Source organism: Ascaphus truei, chromosome 2, assembly GCF_040206685.1.
Source record: "Ascaphus truei isolate aAscTru1 chromosome 2, aAscTru1.hap1, whole genome shotgun sequence".
Classification (NCBI taxonomy): domain Eukaryota; kingdom Metazoa; phylum Chordata; class Amphibia; order Anura; family Ascaphidae; genus Ascaphus; species Ascaphus truei.
Genome location: NC_134484.1, coordinates 385709410 through 385726793, shown reverse-complemented (window position 1 = coordinate 385726793; position 17384 = coordinate 385709410). Strand labels below are relative to the sequence as shown.

The window sequence follows — 17384 nt, the reverse complement described above, 5'->3', positions numbered from 1 at the left end:
ACCGTTGTTTTGACCTTTTGGGTCTCATCAGTATGAGGCTGGTTATACTGGCTTTGTAATTTGAAGCTTGGATAAGTATCCACCACACATTAGATAAGTTATGGAAATTTTAATTTTAACAAATATTTAGGGGCACATTGATGAAACATAGGTACCGGTTAGCAAACCCAATCTGGTGTGAACGCCCATTTACTTAAATGACCAATAACGCCAGATTGGGTGCACTAACCCGTACAGGCGCGTTGTGAATCAGGCCCAAAATTTTTCCATTGTAACCAAAAACATGGCAGAAATTTTACAATCCATACCTAATCTTCATAATTTTTAACATCTACATGACAGATAAGAAAAAAAACATATATATATTTTTTTTACAGGACACAGTCATTGTTTTACTTTAAGGGAAATGATCTTCGTAAGCAGGGTGATGCACTGACGAGGATTACATTTGGCCATTATATAGGACTGACACTTTAGACTGTTATATAGTGGGGGGGGGGGGGAATTGTTTTTATTTTTTGTTTTTTAAGATTTCCAGCTTCACTTATTTCTTCTGTCATTACAGTACTCTGTTAGTAATTCAAGAATTTCCAATGGTTTTTAGGCAGACTTTTTTCGAGACTAAGAGGTTAGATAACACTTTGTTTATGCTGGGTTTATAAAGATGGCTTGGTCCTTGATGAGCATTTAGTTCTCTGTTAGCTATCTAAAGGACATTTATTGATGAGCTTTCTAAGCATGGCATTTTCCTGCTAGAATTTGTAGGTGATCTTTTACATTGAATGTGCACTGTTTATTTTAAATTTAGTGACGGATTGGCAGTTAATTCATTTATTTTTTTTGCTTGAGGCAGCATTCAGCCCTCCAGAGCTAGGCCGTGCTATTTTCAGCTCCAGGCCCCCTCCCCCGAGATACTTACTAGTGAAGTTACCAGATTTAAATCTCCCTCCAGTGGAAACAGGCGAAAAGCCGGATGGGGCTCCCCAAGAGCTGCTCCCCTCTGCACAGGACCAGCGTTCTAAGGGTTAACATTTGCTTGTACTTTGTGGAGCGTCAACCCCACCCACTGGAATGTTAGTGAGTAAAAAGGAAACAAAGAACTTTTTGTTCACAGCTGAAAACAAGAGGTAACTCTCAATGTATCACTTCCTGGTAAAACATTTGTATAAATAAATAAAACAAAATGGCCGCAACATCTCTGTTCCCTAGGATGTCGCAACATGATCGGTTGTTGCTTCCTGTCGGATAAGCATTTAATCTCTTGCCTCAGCGAAACCAGGTGATGTAATACTGGTTGCTCTGGGGCAAACACCCCCCTCCCCCTCCCAATTTCATTCCTGTTTTAAATGGAGAAACAAAGGTGTATGGGGTAGTTGCTTTTGTACCAATGTAGCAAGACTATCTTTCATTTTATTGAGCCATGCCCAAGTATTCTGCAGCAACGTTAGTATTCAATCCTATGGAATCTCTTACGGCATGCCTTAGGCTTTGCCTATAGTGCCGCCGAAGGGGACACGATGGGTGACATCACCCGTTGCCGTCGCCACCGGCGAAAATTATGTTTCGCCGGTCAGCCGCATCGCGGGATTCCCGCAATTTGATTTGTTCAAGGGCCGTCACGTGACGCGACGGCCCTTGAAAAATCTAATTTTGCAGGCGGTGGGTTTTCGCGACGTCGCTTGTCGCCATCGCGTGCACTTTAAGCACACGCGGTGGCGGCAATGCTTTTGTTTTTGGGCAAATTTGCGTCGCCGTCGCCGGCACTATAAGCACGGCCTTAGTAGTTTGAGGTGTCTGTGGGAAGATCTATATTTCTCATTTGTTTTTGTTATGCCCTCATACCGTCATGGCAGATGAAGGTATAGTACACAGCTTCTTAATGATCAGGTCTTGCATTCAACAGTAGTTTAGCACTACGCTGGTATTTAAATAGGGCATCTGGATCATTATTTAAACTGTTAATGTATTAAAGAAAAATCACTTGTTTCGTAACTTCCAACCTCAGATCAGTTTTGAAATAAAAAAAAAACATTCTTAGATTTTTCGATATGGCAGTGGAATATTTTTATTGAAATAGGATCGTTAAACAGCTTAATGTATTTTAGCTGGCGAAGATAGGCTTTTGTTAAAAGCTCTTACTGGAAGTTAATCTGAACATTTAGACGCCCAGCCAAATTGTTCTGTTTATCAATAGGCTATGTTGATATGTTTAGATAAATGCACTTTCTGTGACTTCTCATAAAGGAGCCGTTTTGTCTACATGTTTTGCAAAGGGAGGAAACTCCTCTAAACGTTGTGTGCTCATGTACGATTTAGAAAGTGAACATACTATATATTTGCCCTGTAACTGTTTAACAACCTGGATTATACTTTGTTCCCAAAGTTTTAGCCAATTTGTTTCAGTAAAAATCTATGGATAATTGCATTCTTTTTATTTATTTTTCTGCAAAGTAATACTGTATGTTGGATGCCCTACGGCAGCAGAAATGTTATTTACTAGCATACAGCAGTGCACTATGAAAATGTGCAGGATTTTACTTGACAAAATAGTATGAAACTAACACTTAAATGTTAGTTTTTTTTTTTTTTTTTAACTTTATCTAGTTCAAAGTTTCATCAGCACTGAAAGTTCCGGTCACCCTCATCCAATATTTAATAATTGAGCAACTTGTATTTACCCAAGCAGTCACATTTAAGGCTAAAAACCTTCAGCGAGATAAACCAAGTGATGCACCAACCCAGCACATTTGTCCAAAAGCAGATGAAAATCGCAACATAATGCTTACTATGTTAAATAGATTAATAGTCGCATCATTTTGCATAATGCCGCTTTGTTGAAGCAACATACAAGTTTTAAACGCATGAGGTTTTAACACCTTAAAGTTCTTATCATAATGCGACATCATGAAATCACACGTTTCAAGGATAAGGGGTTTTGTCCCACAGAGAATAACTCAATGATTATTGTTTTGGTCTCGCAAATGGTTATTACAAAAGTACTAGTAAAACCTCTCCCGATCCAGTATACTGTAGCTCATCAAGGGACTAAAAAAATGTACCCCACAAGTGCTTTATTGCAAGTCTTCGTTTCTCTGGTGATCTAATTTGTCTTTGGTTCCAAACATGATTCATTTTTATGTATCTGGAATGTAAACATTTCAAGTTGAATACATTTGTATGCATCCTTTGCAGAATAACATGTTTCTTCGAACCTTTCTTTTGCAATTGTGCATGAATTGGACCCAGATGACAGTGTTATACAATGCAACATATACTCTTTGTATACATTAGTTAACAAAAACATTCTACAATTGACAGAAAACAAGTCCACCCCCCTCCCCCCAGGACCAGTACTGTAGGGCTACTTGATTTGTATAACATGAAAATGATGTGTCTTGTGTTGGCTGTTTTTTCCCCATGAAGAATAGCAGTTCTAGGTGATACATGTTGTTCCAGAAATATAAAAGGAGTCTGAGGTATGAGGCTGATAATCGTTATGCCAACATTTTGACAATGGTACACTGTGGGTACCTTTGCACTTCAGTATATTTCCTGTAAAGAAGGCTTTTGTGTCTGGCAGAAGTCTCTGCGAGAACAGGTTTTGAATTTTCTTGGGTGTTTTCATTCTGATACTATTGTGTGTTCGAATGGATAGAAGAACCTATCATGCGTGAAAAGACTGTTTTGGCCCTTACATCAGCAGTCCTCCGTGTAATCCAAAACTCATTTGTTCGTGTATATTTGTTTGTGTTTCTCCCTTATATAGTTATATGGTAACAGAAAGGTCCTGTGGTCCATCTAGTAGGTTCCCCCCTGCCACATGTTCATTACTATTTTAGTTCAAGAATGTATGTTGTTGTGTTCCATGAAACGTAAATAAACGTTTCAGTGAATCTTAAAGCCGCCCTCGCCTATTTTGCCTCTGGAGCTGAACCAGGCTGTTTTGAGCTCCCAGGACCCTGTGGTCTAGTTGCCAATGTTCGTTCCTGCATTTTCTAAGCTGGTGCCCACGGTCATTCAGTAGAAAGCCTCAAATCATTCTCCCATAGGCGTTGCGGCTTTCTTTGCAGTTTTTGGCAGATATATTTGAGTTCCCGGATAAGACTTGAGACTCTGGCAACTAAACCAGCAAACATCTCGGGAGACGGGGATCCCCGGAGCTAAGAATAGGGCAGTTCGGCTCCGCGGGACCACCCAGTTTAAATTCTGTCACAATAAAAAATCCATAGGGGAAAGAAAAAACAAGTAGGCGGGATTACTACTTTAAAGGGTCGTTATGAACTTGTAAATAAACATGAATTAAAATATCTTCCTGAACTGAAAAAAGCATGATAACTTAATTTGATACTCTTCCTGTCAGTACGGTTAGTTGCAAAGCACTTCGGTTCTCCCAAAAGTACATTATCATTTTACTTTAGATCAAATGAAATGGTTTTCTTTCACTTTAGGATTTTCCTATAGGAGAAAAACGCACCCAGTTATTTACAATCGTTTTTTCTTTAGTGCTAATTTTATTTATAAACCAAACATTTCTCAACTAATGACACATGATTACATGCCTAATACATTATATTAGTTTGTGAAATGAAGGCAATTCATTTTTTCTATTTAAGATTGAGTTTAAGGAGTTTTTACACTTGACATGCTTTAATTTTTTGGATTGAACATTGCCTAGACGTTATCTCTGATTATCTACATCCACGTGCTCACCTGTATAAATCAGTGCGTGCACCTCTACACACCTCTATACACCTCTTCCTACAATTATACTTTCATTTTTAGTTATGTAACGCAAATTATAGGCTAAAGCTATGATGATACCTGCAGCTCTGGAATCAGATTTACGACAATTATTCTCCCAGTAAAGCCAAAACATTTTGGCACATGTACGTATGTATATTTTATTTAGTGCCATCAAGGTACATACAGTAGCTCTTTACAATACACATGACAATATAACACAATTGGATTAAGCTCTTCAGACAATAAACAATAGGAAAACGAGTCCCTGTCCCAAAAAGCTTACAATCTAATTATCAAATACATTACTCACTTCATTTTGTTTGGCGCATGGGTCAGTCCATATGCTCGACTTGCTGTTGGTAGCGGGGAGGTGGGGCATTGGTAGGGAGTGTTTTCAAATGTAATATGAATATGCTACTCTTTTTCAGGCTCTTAATGGATTTGTGTTGGTGGTTGCCTCAGATGGCCTTGTCTTCTTTTCTTCTTCCACCATTCAAGATTACCTGGGATTTCAGCAAGTATGTATTATTTTCTAATTATTCATGTGCTTTCAGATGCTAAATTGTATTTGCAATTAATTAGCAGTCACTCTCTTTTAAGGAGCATTGTATCAACAATCCTTGCAAAATATAGGTGACCTTGTCTATTACAACTCCATCCCGTGTATTCAATGGCGTGATCCAGGCAGAAATGTCATATTTTATATCAATCACCCGCTTGACAAATTGGTGATACACCTCGATTAATTATTTGAACAGCTTTGTGGGGATTTTACAGACTGGACCATGAGATTGAACTGTAACACATTAAGCACAACTCTTAAGCTGGATACGAAGCATGAGAGAGAATTGCTGTTAGACTTTTTCTAGCCCTGAGATGCTTTAAGCCTGAATTACAAAGCATTATTTAACTCCTTTATTGCCTGGGTTTATGCAGTTCTGTCTCTCTTACACTGGCATTGTTAAACAATCCTCTTTGTGACTTATTATTATTCAGACATGATGTCCAAGTCATGAAAAAGTTGCGTGTGAAGTTCTAATTAAATACTATGACTTTGATTACTTTGGTATTTCCTTCGTATCAGCTGGCACAGATGATGCTTTTAGAGGCCAAGTAAAATAGAAAGCGTTTTTTTCTGGTCTCTATTATATTACTCAGCGTCAATAGCAGGAGGAGGATTGAAGCATTACTTGAGATCATAGGTTGCAATGCAGCTTACAGTCTACACAATCTTAAAGCAACAGTGTAAAGTATTTGCCTGTACCTGGAATCCATACTTTTTGGCAAGCTTAGCCAACACGGTCAGACATAATATATTTTCAAGAGTTACGCTGTGGTGTGAGAATAGTTTTAAAATAAACCATAGCAACCAACACACAGACTTGGTCTGCATTAGAGACTATAATGAACCCTTTTTATGTTTAGTTTGCTATAAATGGAAGGTGGCTGCTAAGATTTCACATCAGAGATGGCTGCATGGATACATCTGAACTCTGATTTGAAAGTGCACTGTCTGGGTCTTTAAAGTCCCTATATTAAGATACATAAATAAGAGAAGGATTGATAAAGCAAAAGGAATTTTACGCACTTAAACAGTAAATAAAAATCAGACAATAGGACAGGGATTAACAAATCCAGGGCAGGAAAACTTTTGATAGGCTGAACTCAGCCTTCATGTATCAAGTTTACTGTTAACAAAATCTGAAATTGAAGTCCAGTTACATAATGTTACATGTTTGAGCTGTGAAACCCTAATCTGTTCATATCAAAAGGGCATAAATGAATCACTCCTCAATTAGAGGTATGTTGATGTTTTTGTTGGATGCTGCTGCTATGAATTACTGTACTTATGGAATTTAGTACTGTTATGTTAAAGTTGTAATCCTGTGTATACATTACTTGACGTTTTTTAAATGCATAATTCGATCAAATATTCTATGCTGAACTCCAAGCTAGTGTTCTTTATTAAATACAATGCATACTGTTGTTGCAGACGCGCACACACACTGGTTTCTTAATTTCCTAATTATACCTACTATTTGTGTCTCTATATTCCACAACATTCATTCCTCATCTACAGTGCACACATTTCTTCACAGAATACATACATTTGGTACTATGGTTCTTTCTCAACTGATGTATGTACAGTAGATTTTATCTTAAATATGTGAATTTAACCAGATGACTAAGTATAATAGTTTTAAATATTTTCCTTTTAAATACTCGGTGAAACTTAAACCACAAAACATTTCCTTGTTTGTCTGGATTTAAATTATACTTTTGTTTGCTTGCTATACAGGAAATCTTACTGTGTAAATACATTGTGAAACGAGCAAAAACACATCTTAGAGTTATCTTTTAAATGCATATAAAATAGCTGCCACGAAAGCATGTTTGGGAATGGATACTTTCTTTGGACAGAGAGAGCTGCAGTATATCATTCCTCCACGCATTGCTAGTTCTCCCTCTGGTTGATCACTGAGGAGTTTCCGTTATGAAAATAGGCTGAAAACTTTACAGGGTAGAAGTGTTTAGCCTATCAGTAACGATGTGACCTCAAAGGTGTAGAACCATTTCATGTAATCTCACCCTCCCCTCCCCCCCCACACCCACCATTTAATATGTTTACAGGTATAAAGCAATGCGACTCTAAAGTGGAACATTTTTTCCTAATGAGATCTATGTCCCAAACTAATGTATTGCCAAAGTAGCATTTATTATGTGTTTCATGGCACGGGGCTGGATTTGGAACTACATTTACAAATTATTATACAACAAATGTTAAAACATGTTTAGCTCTAAGGACCTCCTGTTCCTGAAGATACTTACCGATGTAGTTACCGCTGTTACTTTCTGGACACTTAAATGGTCGTCCAGTAGGAAGCCACAACATCCTTCCCCCCAATGATTACAGTATGGGGCTTTCTGTTGGCCCAATGGGATCCGCAAGATGTGGAGACTCTTGATTTCCCTAAAAGGGAGGAAAACACCAGCAACGGGAATTGAAAGTATCTTTGGAATCGGGGTGTCCTCAGAGCAACAAAAAAGCATAGTTCGTCTCCTAAGGACCAGCTGATCAAATTCTGTGTAAAAATTTTTCATTTTAAAATAAATGAATTTTAAAAAATGGCTAGGCAGATTGTTCCTTGTAGCTGTAACCTGGCAGTGGGATCATGAATGGAAAAAATAAATGTGTATGGTGCGGTAAACCGAAATATTGATAACTTTGTTTCCATAATAATCAGAATCCAGGGCATTTAGTAATGATTTCGAAAGCACCAAACATGGCTATAAGAAGAAAAAATATAAATATCTCAATCATTTTATTTTACATCTACTGTTTGCAGCTTTTGTAGTACGCAGCTGATAACGTTTCTATGTTATTCTCCTTCATCAGTCTGATGTGATTCACCAAAGTGTATATGAACTCATTCATACAGAGGATCGGCCTGAATTTCAGCGTCAGCTTCACTGGGCTTTGAACCCGAAACAGCCTTCCGACGCTGAGCAAAGATCTCAAGGTATGAAATCCAGATGTGCTGGTATTAATGTCATTGTATTTGTGCTCATGTGAATGCCATAGCCTATCTAATCACATGGTAGGCTGGGCTTCTGTTATTGATACAGTGCAGATTGTTTGAAGGCACCTGCAACAGCAAACCTATCTAAAGAAATGCCTTGAAAGGCACAATTTATTTAAGCTATTTCAAATATTACCGACACGTACTTTGACATGACTTCAGCGATTCTGAGCCTATAGATCAAGATGTTACCATGATGTAACTACTGAGTATTACTGCACACATCCAGCCAACTAAAGCTGTTTGTACGTAAAAGAATGGAAATGCCAAAGATAGGGGCTTCCTAAAAATGAACTGGCAGCCACCAACGCCCCCTGAGACATGTATTCCCTTGGCTGGTAGAGGGGCCTGCAATATCAAAACGGTGAAAGAAGAACATAGGGTGTGCTGATAGACTGCTCTATTAATTGTTCCTGTGAGGTGAAAGGTAGTGGGAGTAGTGGAGCAGAACAGAAACATTTCAGACATGGTTATGCTCTACATACGTTACCTGCTTTCAGTTTGCTTTAAGACCGATTTCTGTCATGTTGAAAGCATGTACACATACTAAGGAAAATTGCAGGGGAAAAAACATTAAAGCCACTCCATAAACTCTAATTTATGTAAGATGATGCTCACTTCGAATTACATCAATTGGGCAGAAAATGTAAGAACACATTGGCACTTTGTCTAGAAAACAAATACATAGATGCTTACTATTTGCCCATGGTGACTAGTAAACATGATCTGAGGATCTCAAGGAGGAGGTGAGGAAATAAAAACAGGTATTCAATGCTGAAATGAAATGGTGTCCATTTATGAAATACTAACAATAGAATAAAAATCTGTCCCGTTTCCTCTTTGTACTTCAAACAAGACATAAACAACAATCTGTTATGATGTAAAACTTAGCCAGAGCCACATAGAAGAGAAGATGTGGAAACTGAAAATATGCAGCTATTGTTCGTCCGATCTATTGTTAGTTGTCCTGGGATACTCTTTGCTTTAGGCGTTTGAGAATGAGGAAAAATGTCTCAATTTATCTCAACCTTACTATTATTTTCTACCTAACTATACAACTGTGCCTTGCAGGCTTTATATCTCTGATTGTGTAATGTAAACGTCTTGGCATAAATGGCTAAATAAATAAAACATCTAGCCTTTTCTCATCATTGGAAATTGAAATGGTAATACATGTAATTTCTTACGTTAAAGCAGCAGTCCCGCCTGGAATCGCTCTGTGCGTGTGTGTTGCATATTAGCCGATGTGACCTAATCAACTTTCAAAAACGTTTAGGATTTTTTTTGATTCCTTGCAAAGCAGCATGGAATAATTAATGTTTTTATGTGATAAAAAGGAGTGGTTTCCAAAGTAGCATTGCACTGATTTTGATGCACCAGAACTTCTTTGTATTGTATGTCTTTATTTATATAGCGCCATTAATGTACATTGTGCTTCTCAGTAGTAATACATGTGGTAATCAAATAAATAACAGATAATATAAATAACAGATCATGGGAATAAGTGCTTTAGACATAAAGGTAACATTAAGGAAGAGGAGTCCCTGCTCAGAGGAGCTTACAGTCTAATTGGTAGGTAGGGAGAACGTACAGAGACAGTAGGAGGGAGTTCTGGTAAGTGCGCCTGCACTTTCATGTAATTACAGTAACTAAACAATGACACATCCAGACACAAATTAGATTTTCTAAAAGTAGACAAGCAGAGGTATCCTGCGATGGGTCACTTTAAACTGTCATATGGTTATATAGACTGCTCCTTTCTATGGCAGCTAGAAAATGAAAATTGTTCGATTCTTCTATGCCAAAGTAGTGTGCCCTTTGACCCGCCCACCCCCCTCTGACTGATATGAGAAGGTACTACCAAAGTCAATCAAAGATAGCCCCATGTTATTGTAATTGTATGTTATATTGTAAGAATAAAAATGTGCTGGTGGGATCTTGTGAAATAGTGTTCAAACACCATGTAAATGCAAATGTATATGCAACGTGTGTTTAGAGTTGGATTTTCACAGAGACGATTGTATAAGAAAAACAAAACTAGCCAGGCTGCTCTTCCTCTGATCTGCTTTGCTCCTGTAGCACAGGGCATCATGCTGCCCTGGGGGAGGGGACTCCTTTCCTATGTCTGAGTGATGACGACATCACCCACCAGGGAAGAGGACACGAGACAAAAGACAGCATGGAGCACCTTTTGATATACTTAGTGTACAAAAAGCGCTACTATCACCCAAAAAATAAATAAATTAGTACGTGAATACATAATATAACATAACAGTGAATAAAGTCCAATTGTATGGTCCTGAGATGTAGTCCAAATAGCAGCCTAAAAAGTCCACTGGGTGTCTAATGTCCAGTATAGAATGCAAAACATAACAGACCTCTCTGGCACTGAGGAATACAAGCACGATGGGGCTAGGATGGAAAAAAGCTTGAATCTTTAGAATGACGTGCCTCAGGAATAGGAGACAAGAAAAACATATGCACTACTATAGTGCATTATCCTGGGATGCAAATTGATTGGCAAGGTATACAAGGCAAAGGATTTAATAGTAATATTAAAAAGAGTAAAAATGCACATGTGAGCGCGCACACTGTGTTCACAACAATTGAACAAAATGACTGATGTCACATTCTCCTCCGCCATGGGTAAAAATTGGAAAGGGAACATTGAATCCATAATAATTGTTATGGTTTCAATGTTCACTTACTCATTTATTGTTATGTCATTTATTATAATGTCATGTTTGTCTGTGCATCCATTAATTTTGACCCCTTTTATACTTATTGTGTGTCATATTTTATGTTAGTCATGTTGATCCAGCAGTTAGCTGGCATTTGCGCAATCAAGGCTTATTTATCAATTACATGTATGATCTGGGACTCAGTAGGGTATAAATAACCTTCCAAGCTAGCCTTGATGAATATCCCAGACGAAGAGACAAGCCATTTTGAGTCTAGAAATGCGTTGGATTGTGGCACAGCAGGGACACCGTAGTGGATGCATAGTGTGTGACATCTTCGGGAGCAGCGGAGTAGTAGCCAATTCGGAGTAGTTGGCGCCTCGAGGCTGACAAGGTGATGGAGAACACCATCCACAGACGGAGCAAAGTCCAATCTGCGTGTGAGATTGTCTACATTGAGGCTTGAGACCTAGCCACTTGATGCGAGTAGGTTTCCAATTTTTACCCATGGCGGAGGAGAATGTGACATCAGTCATTTTGTTCAATTGTTGTGAACACAGTGTGTGCGCTCACATGTGCATTTTTACTCTTTTTAATATTACTATTAAATCCTTTGCCTTGTATACCTTGCCAATCAATTTGTATCCCAGGATAATGCACTATAGTAGTGCATATGTTTTTCTTGTCTCCTATTCCTGAGGCACGTCATTCTAAAGATTAAAGCTTTTTTCCATCCTAGCCCCATCGTGCTTGTATTCCTCAGCGCCATAGAGGTCTGTTATGTGTAGCATGGAGCACCTTGCTGATAAGCAGCTGCATGTGGTGACTCAGTCCCCTCCCTGCTGCAGGAGGACATTTATAAACATTCTAAGGTCGGTGCATTTGCAACATTTAGAACGTTTAGAGACGTCCTAAGCACAGTGAAGGGCGTTAAAATAATTTGTTCACTTTTAACATTACCGTGGTATATATATAGTTTGAGGGTTTTCACGATGTTTGGCAAATGATCTGATCACGAACTGACATTATGTCATCAGCATTATTAGCTTAGCTTTGTTTACAAAGTAGTTATAATGCCATTGTTATTGAAACAGATAAACATAAGTCGGGGATAGGCTTGAATCGAGTGTTGTCGCCAGGAAGCGATTATATAATTTTTTCCAAAATAGAAAGAAGTAATGCGGTTACTTTTTGAGGATGTTTGAATCTTTCAAAGAAAGAAAATTACACTGTTCTGGGAAACTAGTAGTTTTTGACCTGCTAAATTGAATTTCCCCCTTAAGATGCAGAGTTTTATCTGTAGGGATTGACTGTTTTTCTTCCATGGTGCCATGGGGTTAATCAACAGAAAATAATATTCCTATTCTTTTAGAGGTTGCTATGTAAGCATGTTGTTGTGTTTTACTGAGGACCTTTCATTTATTTATCTATCAATGGAGAGTTTATTTGTAGCAGAGTGCAAAGTGAGTTCACTGCATTGCCACAGAAGCAAGTTCTTTTGAAAATTACAAGTAACCATTTGGCATAATTATCCACTTCAAGGGGAAATCTCCACAGCATCTCAGTATTTGGGCGAGAGTTATGCTGTAAATAAATGTTAGGGCAATGGCAACCTTAGAAAATCAGGACCAAGCCTTAAAATAAATGTTAGACATTGTGGCCAATGCAGCACCAGACTGAGTGAAGCAGGTGTAAAATGACGTTTTTTTACCATGTGAGTAGCTAATTCAATTCATCCTGTTACTAGAGTAAATTAAAAGCATTAAGCTTGATATTGGAACTGGGAATCTGGCACATGGAGATGGGAGTACTGATCACAGTCTGAAAATTACTTGCAGCACTGAATGATCTAATTTACATAATGTATAAACTGTGAGTGATGTTTTGCTGCTTATTCTATGCTGTATTTGTACAAATTAGTCAATTAGACTTGTGAATACAATTTGCAACATAATTCCTGTCTACCATAAACTTCTATTAGTGGTCGTGTGTGTATGTATGTATATGTATGTATATGTGTATGCATGTATGTATATCTATACTATAAGTCTAATTTGGATTCCGTTTTGTTTGTTTGTATGTCCGAAGCATTGAAATCTCAGAAACGGTACCACGTAGCACAACGAAACTTTCACTGGACATTCTGCTTCGGATTTGTAGGTCAACGCAACTATTTTGAGCTTCCAATGTGATGCACCTCCCAAATTATGGACATTCTAAGTTTCCCTTGGCTGTCCAGCAAATCTGTTAGAGCAGGGGCCGGGGGTGTGGCTACTAAGGGAGCGGGCATGTCCTTGTCTGGATCGTCTCTGTGTGTCTCTGTGTATCTCTCTGTGTATCTCTCTGTGTATCTCTCTGTGTATCTCTCTGTGTATCTCTCTGTGTATCTCTCTGTGTATCTCTCTGTGTATCTCTCTGTGTATCTCTCTGTGTATCTCTCTGTGTCCCTGTGTGTGATGTGCAGGGGAGATGTGCCTGCGGGGAGGGAGGGGGAGATGTGCCAGCTAGCGGAGGGAGGGGGGGGGAGAAGATATGTGCCAGCTAGCGGGGGGAGGGGGGTGGAGGAGATGTGCTAGCTAGCGGGGGGAGGGGGGTGGAGGAGATGTGCCAGCTAGCTGGGGGTGACACAGACGCACACACACACACGCATATACACACACATAGACACAGAGACAAATCTCACCCCGCACTACATCCAGCAGCAGGGGGGGGGGGTTGAGGAGAGAGGGGGGGCGGGGACATGTATTCAATATTACATTCCCCGGGCGAAGACGGGCACAAAAGCGTGGGTGGGTGCGTGGGTGTGTGTGTGTGTGTGTGTGTGTGTAGCCATATGTAAACTTAATGTTGAGGATGACTTTTCAAATATAAACCTATAGCTTTTATGTTATTTCTCACAAATCAAACCTATATTCTCTTGTAATTTATTGAATCTGTAGGCCGTTTTTAAACATAATCTAATACTTAAATATGTGCTGTGCATTGGTTGTTGGGTTTGAAATATGTTTACCTAAAATAAAACCTAAAGATTAAAAAAGTCGAATTTTTCTTCATCCTTAAAGTGCAGATCTGTTGTAAGTTAACAACGTCAATCTACCCAGGCACCAGTGGATGTTGCTTTGGCTGTGTCACTGGAGGTGAATCTATTGTAGGAAAAGTGGTGCCAGTTTACAGAACAAATCTCCCCAAACAGTAGCTCAAACAAAAATGCTCAACTGCAGAATTACAGAAGGATCATTATCTTTCCATGGGTGTTTATGTAGAGAGACAGAATACAGTTCCCTTTAAACTGTTGCTTATTATCGAAGAGAATAAACAAACATATCTTTCTAGATCTGGATGCTGGCTTCTTAACAATCAAGGTTTCCATTCTCTATCGGAATGTATGGATTATGGTTTTGGCAAAAACAGTTGTACATTATTTGCACAGCATATTGCTCAAACCATACAGTTACTGTTTAGTAAATAGTCTAGTTCAGTAATAAAGGTTTTTGTTTTTGTGTTGGATCAGATGCGTACAAACTTTTTCCTATATCTTATGTATTTGGCTTGTCATTTGCACCCTGAAGCAGGCCATTCACTAAATAGTGCATAAAGCACTCGTACCTAGCATATCAACTATGAGTATGTACATTTGCGTTGGTATACATAGCATCTTGCAGCACTCTGTATGGTAAGGTCCACTCTTTGGTGTACAATCTTTGTGTACATTTTTGCGGTTGACTTTTACATTGTCGAAGTACCCAAACAGCATTTGCTATAAGGCTGAGTCCATGCTGCCTGCTGGCGTGCTGAGGCGCAGGGAAAGCGGGTGCTTTCCCTGGCCTTGCGGTTGCTTACCGCACGCGCCGTCAGGGGGAGGGCGCGTCACTGGCCGGGGGCGGGCCAGTGACGTCACGGAGCTGGTTCGCTCTCATTGGGCGAACCGCTCACGTGACCGGCCTGTCTCGCCGGCAAGCGGGGGAATTTTAAATTCCCCTAAGACCTGCGCTTCCGCAAGCGCGCAGGTGAGCTCCTACTAAAGCCGCTCTAATTGCGGCTGTAGGGGCTCAGTGCTGAGCGGGAGCGCGCTTCCGCCAGCAAGCACTTAACATGGCCGAGGCCTAATGGTAAATTACGGGCTCGCCATCTAATCTGTGTTTATTAGAAACAGGCACTGATTGTGAATGTGGTCTGCTACTGTTGCTCTCGTAATACCTTTTCTAATTTCGCTAAGTTTATATCCTCATGATATTTTTCATGTACAGTACAGTATGAACATGATCAGTGTAGGATACCTCTATTCAAGGCTGACTGTTGACGAGTCCAATTTTCCTGAAACTCTGTATACTTTGTCCTATACCCCACACACTATAAGGAATAAAATGTCACCCTTGCTTATTTTACCATTTCCATAGATGCCTTGGTGCTCCTAGTTGAAAACGCATGTGACCCTCCTTATTCATTTAAAATAGATTAGAGAAGTAAACCAGTTATTATTCCAATTAAGTTGCAAACTTTGGTGCCATTAAAATGTGGATTCAAGGCTCAGTGCTGTGTACTTGCTGATCTGAGCAGCTCCCTTATTTCACAGTGGCCGTGCCTGTGATAAAACAGACCCGCCCTGGCTCATGTACAGATTCTTTTCTACACTTTGGATCTGTTTTCACAATCCATCTGCAAACATGGCAGTCTGCATAACTCGCAGCTTAGTATGTGGACTTCATTTATCAAACAGCTGTTATAATAAGGAACTTTTGAATGGGTCACATTCCCAGACCCCCAAAATTGGCAGCCAATATTGACTGATGTTCACTGCTGGGTAAATGCCCCACTTCATATAGCACTTAAAGGCGTATACCTCACTTTAAAAAAAATCAGATTTTAATCATCTTTACTTAAGCCCAGTAAATGTTATTGTTAAAAACATTTTCTGACGTGTCCCTTTTCTCAGAGGTAGGGATTGTTTTCACCAGAGTATTACTTTGTCTAATAGCATTTTTAAGAGCACATTATGTCCGATTGAGAGCAATAAATGTGAAAAGAGGGAGCATGACTTGCTGATTATTCAAATATAACCATTCCAAGTACATTAGAAGTGTGTGAAATCGTTGGAGAAATAAAACACAATAACATTTAAAATAACATATTGTATTAATTTTTCTTTAAATGGTGTAGTCACAATTACTCTGGCAAAAAGGTCTTTGATTATCACCCCAGTTATGTATATTGAAGTTAAGACCCAGTTCAAATTATGAATGTGTGTGTACATACATACATATATAAACACGCTGTGTATGTGTGTGTGTCTATATATAAATACACACACACACACACACATATACATATATATATATTTATATATATCTACACACACATACATATACACGCACACACACATACGCGCGCACACATACGCACATATGCATACACACACACACACACACACACGCATACACATGCATACACACATACACACAAACACATACACACATACATACATATACACACACATACATATATACACATACATACACACGCACACACACACATACACACATACATATACATACATATACACACACACACACACACATACACACATACATACATATACACATATATACATACATATACACACACATACATATATACACATACACACAGACACAAACCATCTTGTATCTATCACCTGACTCAATACGTGCTGGTGAATCGCGGACCAAAAGTCGAGCGCTCACAATACAGTGCTTGGCAGGGGGGATTGGCCCATCAGGATTAACACAGCGGGGGTCCCTGCTTCTGAATGGAACTCCCGCTGTGTGAATCCTACAGGGCTTAATCAGTCTGTTAGAGACAATGGATCTCCCTGCTTTTATTTTATTTCAATGACTTATTATTGAAGCAGGGGTCTCCGGAGCTGAACCACATTTATTTCAGCCTCGCGGACCCCCTCCTTGTTGAGTTACAGACCACGGTATGGGGTGCCGATATCTCCTGTGCGTTTAAATGTCGCAGGCACATGACACAGGAGAATTAAACATGCAGGGAGATACCGGAACCTCATACCAGGGCCTGTAATTCCAGAAGCAGGTGTTCCCGGGTCTGAAAATAATGGGGTTCAGCTCCGGAGACCCCCTGCTTCAATAATAAGTTACTAAAGTGAAAGCAGTCTCATTACATTAGCGGTTAGCCACTAAGGTAATGAAGGTGTTAAACTAAAGCACCTGCTTTGTTGGGGATAGAGGGGTGGATGAAGGGGTAGTTGCTCCAAGGGGTGTGGTTAGGATCAGTGGAAAGGTTGATAGAAGGGCTAACCCCTTCATTATCTTAATGGTTACTACCGGTAAGGTAATAAAGGGGTTAACCCCTCCCACTACCCTCCCAAGAGGCCTAACCA

General features: G+C 39.4%; 1 protein-coding gene across 2 annotated transcripts in view; it reads left to right on the top strand.

Annotated features, from left to right (window-relative positions):
* AHR (aryl hydrocarbon receptor) overlaps positions 1-17384 on the top strand; it is a 112077-nt gene that overhangs the window by 65616 nt on the left and 29077 nt on the right. For both annotated transcript variants that reach the window (XM_075587200.1, XM_075587199.1), the window contains 2 exons: positions 5172-5261; positions 8141-8264. In XM_075587200.1, coding sequence (XP_075443315.1) covers positions 5172-5261; positions 8141-8264 — 214 coding nt within the window. The remainder of the gene's footprint in view (positions 1-5171; positions 5262-8140; positions 8265-17384) is intronic.